Here is a 17,009-nt window from a genome sequence, read left to right on the forward strand (position 1 = left end):
AATGGTTAAGTTGCAGTGGAGGACAGAAGAGGCACTGGGGCCTAATAAACCCCTGATGTTTCCATTGAGAGACAGACACCCCCCCCCCCTTTAACTCCCTTGTGATGGCAATAAACAATTTAAAAGAAAATAACTGTTTTACAAAACTATATTAAAACAAAGATTTAAAAAAAAAAGTGAAAGCACCCCTGTCATCTTTGTACACTCAAGTGCAAACTAGCAGTATAGGGTGCATGCATGTTTGTAAACACAATTGTGCCACACATGGGTGGTATCGCTACAAATGTCCAAGTGACAGCAGTCATTCTGAGGCCATTCACAATTAACTCTACATACAGCCTCTCTGGTGTAAAGACTTTTAAAGTGTTGCCTATAGAGAATTTAGGGTATTGTAGTGTTTTTTTTGTTTTTGTTTTTTTTCTTCACGGTGCACGCAATTTTAAGGCTTGGCATGTTTGGTATCTGCTAACTCAATGCAACCCCCCCCCCCCCCCAAAATTAATATGATATTGTGTTTCTTTGCACTACAATTCATTTTAGTGTTTTTGTTGAAATTATCTGTTTGATGAATAGCTACACAAATATGTACAACATACAAATTGCAACGGTCACCATTTTATTCTTCAGGGTTATCTCTTTCAGAAAATATATTGTTGTTTTGGGGGTTCAAAGTCATTTCTAGCAAATAATGCAGATTGTATAATATGTGCAAAAAATGGAAGAAAAAAAAATACCCTGGTAGACAAGTGGGCAATGTATTTTAAGAAAATAATGTTAATGGAAGTTATTATCTTTTCTTTTTGAATAATAAGAAAGACTGTTTCAGTAAGATCAATGCATTTATCTTTAGTAACCGTTTAATCCTGTATCTGACAAAGTATTACTTGGCCTATAAATGTGGGAATGGTACATCAGACCTGAGCTTCGGCTTCTGAGCATATGCTTTTGTTCTTGTGTTTTAGGCTCCATCGATGAGGGTGTCGGGGAAGGACTACCTGCGCTCCAGGGACCAGCAAGCACCAATGTTCATGCAGATGACGATGACAGGTAGGTATCTGCAGTGTGCAAGCATTATTTGACATGGTTTCTCATTTCTTTATGGAGCAACTAAGATTGTTCTGGTCTATAATATGTATTCCTGATCCCGTGCAAAATTATACACTTCATTTTTATTGCCGCTCCAGTGAAAGTAAGGTTGACATCAGACATATTTTTCATGTTCAGTGCTGCATGCTAAATAATGTGTCAGTATAACATTATCGGGTAGGGTTTTTTTTTTTTTTTTCCCTCTCAGAATGATCACAGTACTCCCATGACAATGCAGTCCATCAGCTTTTCTCTCCAGAAGGACAGAGACCATTTTTTATACATTTTTTTCAGCCATCATCCAGGGTCACCATCTACTACCCGGACTGAGATGACAGTTTGTAAATCCTGTTGGCTGTGTTTACAATTCCTGGCACAGACCAGCCCCTGCTGTAGGCTCCCACCTTTTACTAGATCCACCATTAATAAGGCCCATTTCACACTGCAAATGCTTTAGCGCTAATAATAGCACCTGTAAAGCACCTGAAAAATGCCTCATCTGCCATCCCAGTGTGAAAGCCTAAGTACTTTCATACTGGTGAGCTGCGCTGGCAGGACGTTAAAAAATAAATAAAAAAATCCTGCAAGCAGCATCTTTGGGACGGTGGAGGAGCGCTGTATAACACCGCTCCTGCCCGTTGAAATGAATGGGCACCACTGCCTAAACGCTTCAGCAGCGGCAATACACAGGCGCCATTAACCCTTTCCTCGGGTTACAAGCCACCCCCCCCCCTGCCAGCGGCCTAAAAGCAAAGCTAAAATGATGGGTAAAGTGCCGCTTAAACTAATGGCGCTTTACCACTAGCGCGACCGCAATGTTAATGGACTCTAATAATAGTAATATGTGCAAGTCACACAAGGTTGGATTACCCGCTATGGCTTCTGTTTTCCATTCAAACTTTCTCACCACTCGTTGCTGGCAGCCTGATGTTTGGGGAACACAATCTCCCTTAAGGTTTTATCGCACACTGGAATATTCCTGATCTGCGCACTAATCTAATCTTTAAATGGTATTTATTTATAGAGCACGGGTTATATGCGGCTACCTTCAGGTGTTTGAACACTGGCAAAAACTTTTGCTAGGGCTTTTTCTTGAAGATACCCATATAAGCCTGTCCACTCTGTGTAAGGCTCCATTTTTTATTTTATTTTTTGCTACTGTACTTGGGTAATCTGTTCTCTATTGGAATTTTTTTATTTATTTTTTAAATACAATTCAATTTTGCTGTGGGAGATCAGCACTTGCTTCCTGGCTCTTTATGGATGCCCTGGGAACACACAGGTTACCTGAATGACCTCACTCCCACCGCCCAAACCTTTGGCTGGATAGTCAGCTTTCCACCCCACACAACGTCTGGAGTACCTGTGCTCAAGCCAGTGTCTTCCTCCCTTAAAAGATTGCCTCTTATATGTTCCAGCTTGGGTCACAATGACACTCCTCATTTTGCTTCTTCACAAGGGTTCCCTTTGCCCAGTTTGACCCCTTCAAGCCAACATCCTCAAGATATAAAACAAGCAGACCCAATCTTTGAATCTCCCAGTGCTTATGTCCAGCCAGGAAGATCCTTGGAGCTTCGATCCTGTCCTGAAACCTGGAAATATATATTTATTTTAGAGAAATGTCACAGGAATGCTGTATTGACAGATGTGAGTTTACAACTCTCGACTGTCCAGGGGACATGGCCCCCACTGGAGTTGCAAACTCCTTGTCAACATTCTGCAACCGAAAGCCATCAGATTGTCTGTACAACATTGGACCTCCCTTCTTCAAGGTCACCCAGTCCGAGTACAGTCGGATAATACCACATAAATCCATTCAGGGGGCACCAGAAGCTTAGTAGCCCTAAAAGATACAAGTCTAATGTTCTCACGGGCAGAAACCTGCTTTTTTTGCTCTCTCAGCCATCCACACATTTCAGGTGTGGACCCAACAACAGGTGGATTTTCTAAGCTGTTGATGCTTAGACCCCGGAGATGATCTATCAAAATCTCTGTCAAAAGTGTGGGAAATTTAGATGTGGATAGTATGGCCTCCATGTTTATCACCAAACTGAACAATTTTATGGCCAAGACCAGGAAGCCTTTGCAGTAAATGAGTGATAAGGCAAGTGATTCCTTAGACTCCATTCCAATTGGTTTATGTCTCTCTCCTCCAGTGAAGATCCTCCCTCAACTGCTTTGCACGATAGAGGAGGAAGGAGTCCTGGGGATTTTCATTGCACCATATTTCCCCAGAAGGTCACAGGGGTGTACTCGGACCTCTGGTGGGCAAGCCTTGGCCTTTCCAAAAAGACCAAACTTGCTGGCACAAAGTCCCCTGTTCCATCCTGCTCTGTCACTGTCTTTTAACAGCATGGCTATTGAAACCTAAATGATAGGGGTATCTCTTATTCGGTTATTCCCACCTTACATATAGCAAGAAAATGTAACTCTTGCAGGATTTACCATCACACAACAAAGGCTTTAGTGTTTTTGGTGCAAGGGCAGAAGGCTTAACCCTAAGAAATACTTGTACTTTGGCTTCTCCAGTTTGGTCTTGACCAGTGTCTGGCCTTGAATACTTTGAAGAAAGAGACACCCTGCCCCCCGCTCCACCATTGCTAGGTGGATTAGACAGCTGACTTTTTTAGAGTCTACACCCTTATGAGAAATGTTCCTTCCTTTCCCATCAGAGTCCATCTCAACAGGATTGTTGGTATCTTTTGTGCTATTCATCATCTAGCATCTGAATGTGTAAAGCCACCACCTGGCCCTCTGTTCACAAGTTTTCCACATTCTCCAAGGTGGATGTTCAGACTTCAGCTGATGAAAGCTTCGGTCACAAGGTGCTTCAAACCGTTATCCAAGTGTCTTTTCAGTTTCTAAACGCTTGTTTCTTGTAGGCCTGTTGGCCGTTATATGTTGCTGTGTTGCTCTCTCACTTGGGGAGAGTTCTTGATGGTGACTGACAACAGTGTACCATAATGTGTTAAAAGGGCCACTTTTAGTCTCCATCAGAAGCTTGTGTGATAGACTGACAATGCAAAAGCACAAATGGGATACAGGGAAAGAGTGTTATCCCACAACAGGAAGTTCCTGAACAAAACCTGCATAGCAGGATCATAAAATGCTTTTTCAACTTGTATTAAAGCGAATACAAGTTGAAAAGTAGTTCTGCTCTTGTTCCTCCCCCTCCCTCTGACATATTTTTTGGGGGCGGGTAGGAAGGGGCAACGGATACCTGGTTTGACAGGTACCTGCTACCACTTCTGCTTGGATTGCCTAGGCGATCACAGTGGTAGTTCTCCCTCCCCTGCCTGCATCCTACTGGGACACTGTACAGGTCCCAGAAAGCTGCGGGACCATTCACAAAGCGCAGAGCAGCTCATGCATGCACAGTGGGCGTCCAGCTGTGAAGCTGCAAGGCATCAGTCAGCTGCCCACAGTTAACATGCTGGTGCGGCCCAGATGAGGATAGAGCTGGACTGTGGGACAGGTGAGTGTCTGTTTATTAAAATCAGCAGCTAGTTTTTTTTTTACTGTTGCAGAATGGCTGAAGAACACATACTTCCCTGTATCCCATTTGTGCTTTTGCATTGTCACTCTGTCACACAGGCTTCTGATGGAGACTATATATTTATTATGTAAGATTTTAGTGATTGGGTTTACATTTTCTTTTCAGACAGCTGCTACAGTCCTCTCAAAGCTCATATGTGCTCAGTAAAGATCACTGTTTTTTACGGGTTGTGTGTCAAATTCCTCATCTACATTAGAAATGCAGTCCCTGATGACATTTTGTTATTCTACACAGCAGAAACATCATGCAGAAAGTTCCAGAATGGCCACAACAATGGGATGTTAGTGTTTTTTGGGTGCAAATCTTGTGTAGAGCTGCACAGTCCTGATGGTGCTTGACCATGTGTAATCCAGGCAATGACCTCAATGGAAGGTGCTTTAGTGAACAGTAGAATGTCACCAGCACTCCAAATGTGCATTTCCAAAATTCAATAAGAACACACAGTAATGTCACATCACGTCCAAATGCCAATGTTTCAGGGCAGTGCAGCATAACTGGATGATGTGATGTCATAGTCCGCATGTGTTTGTAATGAATTCTGAAAACTCATTTTTAGAGTGATGGAGACTTTCTACCTTCTTTTTTTTTTTTTTTTTTAACGGAAAACGCAACACAATTTATATTTCAATAAGTAAAGGGTTTAGTGTTGGGAAGCTGCTAAAGAAGGAGGTTCTATCCTGGTTATAGAATGATGTGTATTTTATCTGCAGTTCTGGCTAGCTAAGTGACGGGTTCCTCTCATGTGATGGGTCCTCTGTTGTAAAGTTCATGTGACAGGACCTCTGTAGGAGCCCCTGGTTTAACGCTAATGTGACAGGACCTTTGGAGGAGCCTGATGTAACGCTCATGTGACAGGACCTCTGGAGGAGCCTCTGATGTAACGCTCATGTGAAAGGTTCCCTAGAAGAGCCTCTGGTGTAAAGCTCAAGTGAGCAGTCCTCTGGAGGAGCCTTTGGTATAAGCTTATGTTTCTGTTGTCTTTTCTCAGACTGGAAAATGTTCAGTATCCTTACCAGCTGTACCTGACTCCCTCCACAAGCAGTACAGAGCGGCCTAGTCCCAACGGCCCCGATAGACCTTTCCAGTGCCCCACCTGCGGAGTGCGTTTCACACGGATCCAGAACCTCAAGCAGCACATGCTGATACATTCTGGTCAGTACTGGGGGTGTGGCGGGCAGGGGATATAAATGTCCATAGTGTCTGTCTGTGGTGTCGTCTGTCCACTTCACTTCTCTCTCAGCTTTTATCTCTAGAGCGCTTTGAGGGCTGCTAACTCCGACCCAGGTTTGCTTCCATTTTCTTCATGCATTCCTGTGAACCCATCATGTTCTGCTGTTACTAGACCCTCCAAAGCTTCGTTTTGTCTAAATCTAATGGAGTAAATGGTTTCTTTATAAAGAAAATCTCCAGCAACCAAGTTTACAGTAGATATATGTATGTGCGTTTGATTTTTATCTGCCAAAATGTTTGTAATTCTGCTCATTGATTTAGATCACTTGGTCACATAGTGCTTATACTCCTGCTCTCTGCCTTATTCCTAGTGCACTCTCTGTGCACTAGGAATAAGAAATCATGGAAATTTAATAGAAAGTTTTCAGACCTTTTATTATAACTGTACTTTAAACTATTTAGGACTTGTGTAGATGGGCATTTTCCTCGATATGACAGAAGTTTGAAGTGCAAATAAAAGCAGGTCCACAGATTCCGATTTTCTTTAATGTTGCAGTATGGATGATTGTTATAAAGCAACATCCAGCCTTTTTCTTTAACCACATTGCCTCTCGCACCTGCTCACCTCCTATGGGGCAGAGACATTTTTACATTTCTGCTACAGACCTGTATATTCGACAATAACTTTGTCCTTACTTAAAGTGGTTGTAAACCTAGATAACAAAAAATAAACTGAACATTGTTAGCTAAATTGGCAAGGCAGCACAAGCCATTTGTAAACAGTCTGGCAGGGCTATGAGCAGCCTGTCATTTGTAATCCTCCTGGCCTGGCTACTGGTAAATAATCCGGGGACACGCAAAAAGTGTCACCACGCCCCCTCTCATTTGACTGACATGCAGAGGATGCTCCTGCACGAGTATGAGTGAAGGGTGCGTGTCTCCTGCTGCCCCAGCCTGCGTTTAAAAAGGGTTTTGTTTTAAATGCCTGTAAAACTCATATCAGTTCCCAAATATATACATCATTTTATAGTTCTGTAAAAATCCAATGCGCAGTATTTTTACCTCCTGTATTTTCATCTGTAAGCCTATCGCAGCTCTCTGGAAATCTCAGGTCCGTGTGTGGTAGAGTCGTGGCATCACTGGCCTCACTTCCCAGCTGTACACCCCACCACCCAGCAGGGAGTGAAGTGCACACACACTATAAGCACTGTGCGTGCCGCTTAGCTGACATTAGTACGTGAGTGCACAGCGGTCATGTGGGGCCAGTGATGTCATCACTCTTCCCCCCCGAGCTCTGGTCCATAGAAACGCCCATGGACTGGAGATTTTCGGATTGCTTTGACAGGCTTGGAGATAAAAAAACACAGAGGTAATAATACAGCGGTTTAGATTTTTACAGAAAAAAAAAAAACCACTATAAAATGGTGCATGTATTAAAGAAATTGTGCATATGAGGTTTGCAACCACTTTAAGATAACAGATTATTTAAGGACAAACCAGGCTTTCTTTTCATGATCTTTTGCAACAAATTTTTTTTTTTTCTCGCAATCCTTTCGACAATAAAACGCAACAAAATCTAAACAAAACGCACTTTCTTTTTTTTGAGCGTTGTTTAAAAAATAGTGTTACTACAGGTAGTGTGCATTTTATTCTGTAATTTGTCCTAGTTAAATTCACACAAAAATTGTGATTCTGGTACAAAACATTGCAATGTTATTTACAAATTAGTGTTTTTTTTCAATATTGTACTTGTTTAAATAGGAAACGTGTAAATAAATGTTAGTTGTAAATACATGTTAGTTGTGTAAAATGTTAACAAGCAAAACAAAAAGTTTACATATTAAGGTGTTAAACGGAGGACTTTTTTTTTTTTTTTTTTTTACTTGTCCGATTGCATTTAGTACCAGTTCACATATATGCGATGCGGGAACCAGCACGATTCCAGTGCCAGTTCCCGCATCGCATGTCACCTGCTGGCCATTCTCGCTGACCTCTGGTAACTGCTGCGGGTGTCAATGCAAAATTAATGACACGCCCCGAAACGGTTTGCAGATCGCAGCGCAAACTGCCAAATGGGGCAGGAATCGGATTTGAATAGGTGTAAACGCCTATGCGATACGATTACAGTGTGGACCAAAAAAGTGTCCTGCACCATTTTGGTGCGCATGCAATGCAAATTCAGCCATACAATCCGTATGGATGAATTTGCATCGCACAGACATCGCATGTAATCTGCACAGCAGTGCAGTGCGAATCAGCACATGCAATGTCTAACATCGCACAAGTGTGAACACAGCCTTACTGACTTTATCTGCAGATCTAGGTTCATTCCATTGATCTGCAGAAGAATTAACAGAATGATACAAAAGTAACATTGTTACTTTGTATTTTTCTGTATTCTGAGCAGTATAGTTTATAAACACTGAGCCTGCTTTTTTGACAGCTGCCCACACCTTCTCTGAGTACTCAGCAATCCTGGTTTTAAATAAATTAAAGCGCACAGCTTCTGTATACTGAGGGGGGGTCCTAGAACCAGGCAGAGACTGTATGTGCTACACATGTCCTGTGTGCAATGATTTTTTTTTTTTTGTGGTACGCCCAAAGTCTGGAACTAGGTAAACATAGCAGGTTCTATTCAGATTTCCACTATGTTTGCATTGGTCATACAAAGCCTTTTTACCTGTCTACACAAGCTCTAAATGTTTAAAAAAAAATTATATTCAACCGAGCTGGATTGCATGGCAGATCTTAGTCTTTCCTAAAGTTCTGTTTTAATTAGTTGGTTCTGTTAGGCTGAGTCTAAATGGGCATCAAAAGGGGGTACACAGCACGTATTCATGCAATCTAAGGAGATTGTACAGTGTAAAGTATGTTGTTTTTTTTTTTTTTTTTTTTTTTTTTTTTTAGATATCTGTATGTCACAAATATCATGTGGCTATTTGTGTTGATAGCATGCCCCCCCTCTTTCTCTCTCTCCTTCAGGAATTAAACCGTTTCAGTGCGATCGCTGTGGGAAAAAATTCACTCGGGCATACTCCTTAAAGATGCATCGGCTGAAACACGAAGGTAAACGCTGTTTCCGGTGCCAGATATGTAGTGCCACATTCACTTCCTTCGGGGAATACAAACACCACATGCGGGTTTCCCGGCACATTATCCGCAAGCCTCGGATATATGAGTGCAAAACATGCGGTGCCATGTTCACCAACTCTGGAAATTTAATCGTGCACCTGAGGAGTCTGAACCACGAAGCGTCAGAGCTAGCAAACTACTTCCAGAGCAGGTGAGGTACCCGGCAAGAAGATGGCAGAGGGTTGACAGGCTTTAAATAACCAAATCTTCCTTCACACAGCGCAAGGGACTTCCCACTCTCTACAGGGAATTTACTGATCAGCCATACGCCCTAGCTTTGTGTCAACGAATGGTTTGCGGTATTAGACCAAAATATTTTAAATGCTAGTTTTATGATAGAGGTACATGCATAGTACTTAGATCTCCTATTATAAATGTCCAGTGATGTGAATGACAATCCAATTTAATTAGGCCGACCGCTCCCTTGTACTAAAGCACACCAGTTGGCATGATTGTCCAATAAAAAACACTCTGGACTCTCTTACCATTCAATAGAATAAGAAATTCACCATGTTTTGTGGGTTCAGACACTCCCGCTTTTATAGAGGTTTATATGTTATGTAACTTCACAAATGCCTGGACTCGAGAAGAGATCTGAAAACTTCCCTCATGCTGCATTACTTGCTAGCGCACATCATTTGATGTGATACCTATTCCAGCCATTTCTGAAGTTCTATAAAATATTGTAAAAGCCCTGAAGAAGGGGGGAGTTTGTGACCCCTTGAAAGAGTTGGCTTTCTTAAATTTAAAAAAATAACATTTTTGTCTCTATTGCCATTGGTGTGGTGCATTTACTGCTTTCTTCATATCTGGATTTGACAGACATTTCTGAGTAAGAAGATTTCAATCTTCCAGCGGAAAAAAATCTCAAGCACTGCCAAATGGCAAGATTTAGAGTATATGGAACTGTAATTAAATGATAACTATAGGGCATTTTCATCGAAGACACATTTTTGCATTTTAAATTTCACTTGAAAATAATATTTGATATTGGGTTGCCAGACTTTAATGTTTAAAGTGTATTTCCACATTTGTAGCCAAGTTGGCAAAACACCAACTTATTCCCATTCGCATTGTATAACTTTAGAAAAAAAAAATATTTGCTTAGCTTTTTAGGTGCTTTCTTTTGAAAACTCCAAAACTGAAAAATCCTTCCCAGCTCTCCCTTCCATGTAATGTTAGGGAGGGTACTGGGTAATTGATGTCTACCATATGTAACCATGTCTGTACTGTGCTGGCAGATCTCATTGTTGGTCGTGAACTAGATGTGGACGCTTTCTGCCCCAACAAGGGAGTTGAGATATCAAGGCTTGGGTTATGCATTGTATTTCAATGAAGAGAAGATGGGAGTAGGAATGGTGCTGGCTTTGTGGAATGCAGTGCTGATATTTTGGGTATTGTTACAGGCACAATCATAGATATTCAAAAATGTGTGTATATTAATAAATAACGTCTCAATTTTAAAAGAACAATACTAGTGATATATATAAAAATATAATAACAATGTGAAAATAAATTAGCAGCTGCGATGTACGCAGTCCCAAGTGATCCAAATAAGTAAATCTTAGTGCTACATTACATTTTGAGTGATATCCACTCAAAAAGTGTGAACAATGACAAAGAAAAATGAAATAAGTGCCACGTCTGTCGTATCGCTCGACCGGTTTCGTCGTACTGACGTCGTCTGGAGCTCCAGACGACGTCAGTACGACGAAACCGGTCGAGCGATACGACAGACCGCCACTGACACTAACGTTTTCTGCATGCTAAATCAATGCTCTGTTGATTCAACAATATTGTGAGTACCCATTTGTTTTACCAATAAAAACAGTTTTTTTTTTTTTCAACGGTACTACACTGTTGGGACCCCTTTCTCTTTACTGTATATGAGATAACTACTGACAGCACCCCCAGGACCACAGCAGGACGTGTTTTTGCCAGAGTGCTGCACAGTTGCATACACTGTGAACGCTGTAAACCCCAAGAGGGGGTACAAATCTGGTGAGTGCGGTCCATATAAGAGCACAGATTGGAGTGGATCACGGCGTGAAGCATATAACTAGATGTTCATAACAGCACGAAGCACTTTCTCTAATAACTTTATTTATATTTTTGAATTATTAAAAAAAAGTGCTTTGTGTTATGAACATCTAGTTATATGCTTCACACGGTGATCCACTCCAATCTGTGCTCTTATATGGACCGCACTCACCAGATTTGTATCCCCTCTTGGGGTTTACAGCGTTCAGTGTATGCCACTGTGCAGCACTCTGGCAAAAACACGTCCTGCTGTGGTCCTGGGGGTGCTGTCAGTAGTTGTCTCATATACAGGAAAGAGAAAGGGGTCCCAACATAGTGTAGTACCGTTTAAAAAATCTGTTTTTATTGGTAAAACAAATGGGTACTCACAATATTGTTGAATCAACAGAGCATTGATTTAGCATGCAGAAAACGGAAATGTCAGTGGCATTCTGTCGGATCGCTCGACCGGTTTTGTCGTACTGACGTCGTCTGGAGCTCCAGACGACGTCAGTACGACGAACCCGTTCGAGCGATCCGACAGAAGCGGCACATTTATTTCATTTTTCTTTGTCATTGTTCACATTTTTGGAGTGGATATCACAAGTAATGTAGCACTAAGATTTACTTATTTGGATCACTTGGGACTGCGTACATCGCAGCTGCTAATTTATTTTCACATTATTATATTTTTATATATATCACTAGTATTGTTCTTTTAAAATTCAGACTTTATTAATATACACTAATTTTTGAATATCTATTATTGTGCCTGTAACAATACCCAAAATATTCAGCACTGCATTCCACAAAGCTAGCGCCATTCCTACTCCCATCCTCTCCAACTATTATCTCACCTAGGTGAAATAAATTGGGTAGGGGAAGCTGCTTAACCCAATTAATTAAGGGCGTAATAACCCTATACTCGCTTAAGGCAATATTTACTTCCATTGCACGGATTCATTTTTTACTTTCATTGTATTTCAATGCACTTTTAAACCAAGCTGTCTGTAAAGTGTCCAAAATAAGCACATTTGTAAGTTATTCTAAACAGCACAGACTGCCTATAGAGTAATGTGCATAATCCTGCTCCAAAGAAACCACTAGAAAGGTAAGAAGTATTTTTAACATTTGAAATAAATTTTAGGTATGCTCTTTGAATGGGAATACATAACAAATATATATGGTGGAGGTTTATTAAATGTGGCTTCAAATGTTGGAAGTACTCTTTATATTTTTATCTAGAGATGCTAGTGACTATATGGGCCACTTCATACCACAAAAATGCACTGCGGATATGTTCCGAATGAGTTTTTGCTTACAATTCACACCACATGCAGTTCCGGTGCATTTTTGATAAGTCTTGCTGTGTTCCAGTGCAGTTATGTGCGGGGACGACGACGATGTTTTACTTTCTGCTATAAAACTATATACAATAAAAAAAAAAAAAATCTTCACCACTTTAGGCCAATATATATTCTGCTACACATTTTTGGTAAAAAAAAAACAACCCAATAAGCGTATTATTGGTTTGTGCAAAAGTTATAGTGTCTCTACAAACTATGGGATTTTTTTTTAACACTAGTAATGGCGGCAATCGGCAACTTATAGCGGGATTGCGGTGGACAAATTGGACACTAAGTGACACCTTTTTGATACCCAACATCAGGGGCGATCAAAGGGTTAACTGTGTTCCTAGGGATTGCTTTGTAACTGTGTGGGAGGTGCTTTTACTGTGGGAAGACAGAGATCCGTGTTCCTGCTTGGCAGAAACACAGGATCTCTGTCTTCCCTACTAACAGAAGGGTGATCTGCCTTGTTTACATAGGCAGACTACCGTTCTGCCTCTGTTGGGAACAATCGTCGGCTCCGGCGGACCTGCTGATTGGCTCCCCCTGTGTCCAATCGCAGTGGTAGCATGTCGCCGGCAGTGCATGAGGAGCCGCAGCCGCCCAAGGTACATTTACATTGCGTGGTCGGCAAGAGGTTAAACAGTCAGGCTTGGATGACATTTGACCTCCCTGTCTATAAATTTTAGGGCATCGGAAAACCACAAACAGACCTTATGTTTTTCTACACGGCCTTCAGATATTTTAGTGGTATCAAACAATGAGTAAGAGGATATGTGGAGGCTCTCCTGGTACCCATGACTTCATTGTGATGGAATGAGCCCGTCCTCCACATTCCTCTCATGCTGTTTACACCATCATTTTACTAGTAAAAATTCTGATTTCTTATGCTGTGCGTCACACTTCCAAACACGCATTCTCCAGGCCAAGTTATGTACTGGCAGAGTAGTTGAGATTTGTAACTTTGTGATTGTGTAAATAGGCTTGTCAGAACAGGGAGAGGTTTAACTAGATCATTGCCCTGCTGTACTCTGATCAGGTCACTGTTTACCTTCTGACTTGATGGGTTAGTAAGTGAAATTGTGACCTCCAAACACCGTCTGTTAAAAAATGTAGAAATGTTTTGGTAATATTTTGACTCTTGGGAGAAGTAATGCGAATATCAAAATGCTTTGATGGGTGGATATCAGTCTGGAGGAGTGGGTGTTCCTTGACAAGCTCCTTTTTTAATCGGGCCACCCTAGGTAATGCTCACATATTATGCTGCTCGGCCTTCAATATTGGAAGAGAGAAAATTCAATTAATGAAAAGAGCAGGCCTAAGACTGAGGAGAGAGAAAAGGTCTAAATTATGTTGGATGTGTTTTGACTTGCTACAGCTTCTTATGAACATTGTGAGAAGCTCACAGTGTGCCGTGAAATCAGAGTAAGAATTTCAATTACAAAAGCAGAGCCTGTGCAAGCTGGATGGAAGGATGAAGTTCAACTGTAAAGACTTGGGGCCAGATTTACATAGAATTACGCCGGCGTATCAGCAGATACTCCGACGTAAGTCCGAATCTAAGGCTGTCGTATGTTTAAGTGTATTCTCAAACTGAGATACTTAAACATGCCTAAGATACGACGGCCAGCGCCGTTGTATCTTAGGGTGCAATATCTACACTGACCGCTAGGTGGCGCTTCCATTGCGGTCAGTGTAGAATATGCAAATGACTAGTTACTCCGATTCACGAACGTACGATTGCCCGTCGTAGTGATTTTACGTCGTTTCCGTAAGAGTTACGCGGCGTAAAGATAAACATGCCCACTAGGTGGCGTACTCAATGTTAAGTATGGCCGTCGTTCCCGCGTCGCAATTTAAAATTTTTACGTTGTTTGCGTAAGTCGTCCGTGAATGGCGCTGGACGCCATTTACATTAACGTTGAAACCAATGACGTACTTGCGATGTAATTTCGCGCAATGCACGGCAGGAAAATTTGAGACGGAGCATGCAGGAACGCGCCTAATTTAAATGATCCACGCCCCCTACATGGATCATTTGAATTAGGCGGGCTTGCGCCGGTGGACTTTACGCTACGCCGCCGCAAGTTTACAGGCAAGTGCTTTGTGAATCAAACACTTGCCCGTAAAACTTGCGGCGGTGTAACGTAAAGGAGATACGTTACGCCGCCGCAGTTATACGAGAATCTGGCCCTTGATGTTCATGTCCATGTCCAGCATTGATAAGACAAGTCTGAAACAGTAATATGCAAACTTGGTAAATTATACTACACTGAGTATCTGTGCTATAAAGTAGGAGATCTTTGTGTACAGTAGGACACAAGGACACACAATTTGCATGTCTCCATCTGCTATTGTAACGTCATGAATAAACACTTAAAAAGTGTTTTGTATTTTTTAGCTCACATAGCCAAACTTACTAATTCAACGCCATCTATACCAAATATCCCCCTCTACTACCTTCCAGCTGTCTGACTGCACCTCTGCAAAACACCTACCTGGTAGATATGGATAGTGTTTATGTCCTAGTGAGGTGGGAAAAATCTAGAGGCACCAGGCTTTCCCAAACCCAGAGGAGGAAATGGTTCTAAATGCCAGGGTTCTGCAGCCATTTGCACAATAAAGTGATAGTGAAGGCAGATATCAAAAATGACATGCAGTATATACCCGAGTATAAGCCGACCCGAATGTAAGCTGAGGCACCTACTTTTACCACAAAAAAATGGGAAAACTTATTGACTCGAGTATAAGCCTAGGGTGAGAATGCAGCAGCTACTGTAAGTGGAAAAGAGGGTCAACTGTGCCCATTGCAGCCTGACCTCGCTGTGCCCATTGCAGCCTGACCTCGCTGTGCCCATTGCAGCCTGACCTCACTGTGCCCATCTGTGTACCTGAGTCCGTGACATGCATATTCACGGCGGCCGTGCAGTGTTAAAAAGTCACGCTCCTCCTTGTCCTGTTCCGTGATAGGCGGAACACTCCGTTTCCCAGCAGACACTGTGTTCAGTGTTCCGCCTATCATGGACGCCCTCTCGTCTATCACGGATGAGAGGGCGCCCGTTATAGGCGGAACACAGTGCCTGCTGGGAAACTGAGTGTTCCGCCTATCTTGGAACAGGACAAGGAGGAGTGTGACTTTTTAACACTGCACGGCCGCCGTCTGAATATGAACTTGGATACACTGACTCGAGTATAAGTAAAAATTAAATAAAAATGTCAGCCGGAGTTGGACTTTAATTTGTTAGTCCCTTATGTGAAGTACATCTTCATCTACTAGTCCATTTAGCACTACCTTCTCCAGACGGTCCAAGGGTATCTCCATTGCTCCTCTATAGAGACAGAAAGTGTGCTGCTGGCCAGATCATCAAACAACTGAAAGCAAAACGAATGCAGCCACACCATCAAAAGATTGGAAAGATGCAATATATTAAATTATTTTAGGGTTTGTTTAAGCTTTAAGGTGGATGTAAACCCTCCATACACCCAGTGAAGTGAACAGCCTCAGATGATACACAGGGATGAAGCAAATCTCCCTACATAGGTTTTACATGTATATATTTTGTCTTCACATTTATGTCCTGTTTAGAAAGTTCAGATCCTGTTAGTAAATTTTCTGTTTAACACAGAGTGTGATGTCTGGGCATACAGCCAAGATAGCCAACATTGCTGATTGTAGGAAAGGCGCACACACCCCCTCTCCAGATAGAGTATCGGAGGTGTTTTGTAACAGGGCCAGCTCCCTGCTAATCTATTTATAGCAATTGTCCCCTGACACAAACTTCAGGCTGCTTTTATCTGAAGTGTCCGAGAATTTGTCAGGAGTTATCAGGCTGATAACAGAGAAACGGGTCAGGAGAGAGCTAAGGGACGTAGCTCTTTGAAGAGGGATAACAAAACACTGCAGATATATGTGGCCAGCTCACATTTCATGAATTGGGTTTACATCCACTTTAAGTATCATATTTGCAAGTATTGGACAACTAACGTGCTAGTGAATACTGTTTGGTTTTTATTTCTGTAGTGATAGTTGTACTGCTAATGCCACTTTACATTCCTTAAAGTGGTTCTAAGGGCATAAGCCTCGGAAATCTTTAGGGACAACTTGGAAACACCTGGGAACGGAGTGTTTCGAGTTTTTCCGAAATGGCTCTGAACCGTTCCGAGTGTGACCGGCGCCCCCGCACTTCTGGCCAAATGCGGTACCGCACACCCCATTAGCTTGAATTAAAAAAGGTTGCCCATTAGCTTGAAAAAAAAAGTTGCCCGTCTTTCAAAATGCTTGTTAACCGCGGTATTTGCAAACCAAGGTTCCACTGTATAATATGTGTGTGTGTGTGTGTGTGTGTAATATATATATATATATATATATATATATATATATATATATATATATATATATATATATATATATATACATACATACATACATACATACATACATACATACATACATACATACATACATACATTATTGTCCATTAAAGTGCAAACTCCCAAATGGGAGATAACTAAAACAAATAATGTCCAGAAAAAAGTCCATAAATTGAAGTGAATAAACAACAAATGCTTGAAAGATGATTCCACTTAATACAGGTTTCCACCTCCACCAGAGAAAAGGTAAAATCACTGCAAAAGTGCTCATGGATGGCACCTTACCGCAAGATGTTGACCAATTTAATTAAAAAGAGGTCAAATAG

The 17,009-nt window shown here is 41.6% G+C and overlaps 1 protein-coding gene across 3 annotated transcripts in view; it reads left to right on the forward strand.

Annotated features, from left to right (window-relative positions):
- ZBTB44 (zinc finger and BTB domain containing 44) overlaps positions 1-17,009 on the forward strand; it is a 96,880-nt gene that overhangs the window by 54,452 nt on the left and 25,419 nt on the right. For 2 of the 3 annotated variants that reach the window (XM_040326226.1, XM_040326227.1), the window contains 3 exons: positions 963-1,047; positions 5,631-5,794; positions 8,795-9,095. In XM_040326226.1, coding sequence (XP_040182160.1) covers positions 963-1,047; positions 5,631-5,794; positions 8,795-9,095 — 550 coding nt within the window. The remainder of the gene's footprint in view (positions 1-962; positions 1,048-5,630; positions 5,795-8,794; positions 9,096-17,009) is intronic. The other variant, XM_040326228.1, reaches the window with a different exon arrangement.

Source organism: Rana temporaria, chromosome 10 (assembly GCF_905171775.1).
Source record: "Rana temporaria chromosome 10, aRanTem1.1, whole genome shotgun sequence".
NCBI lineage: Eukaryota > Metazoa > Chordata > Amphibia > Anura > Ranidae > Rana > Rana temporaria.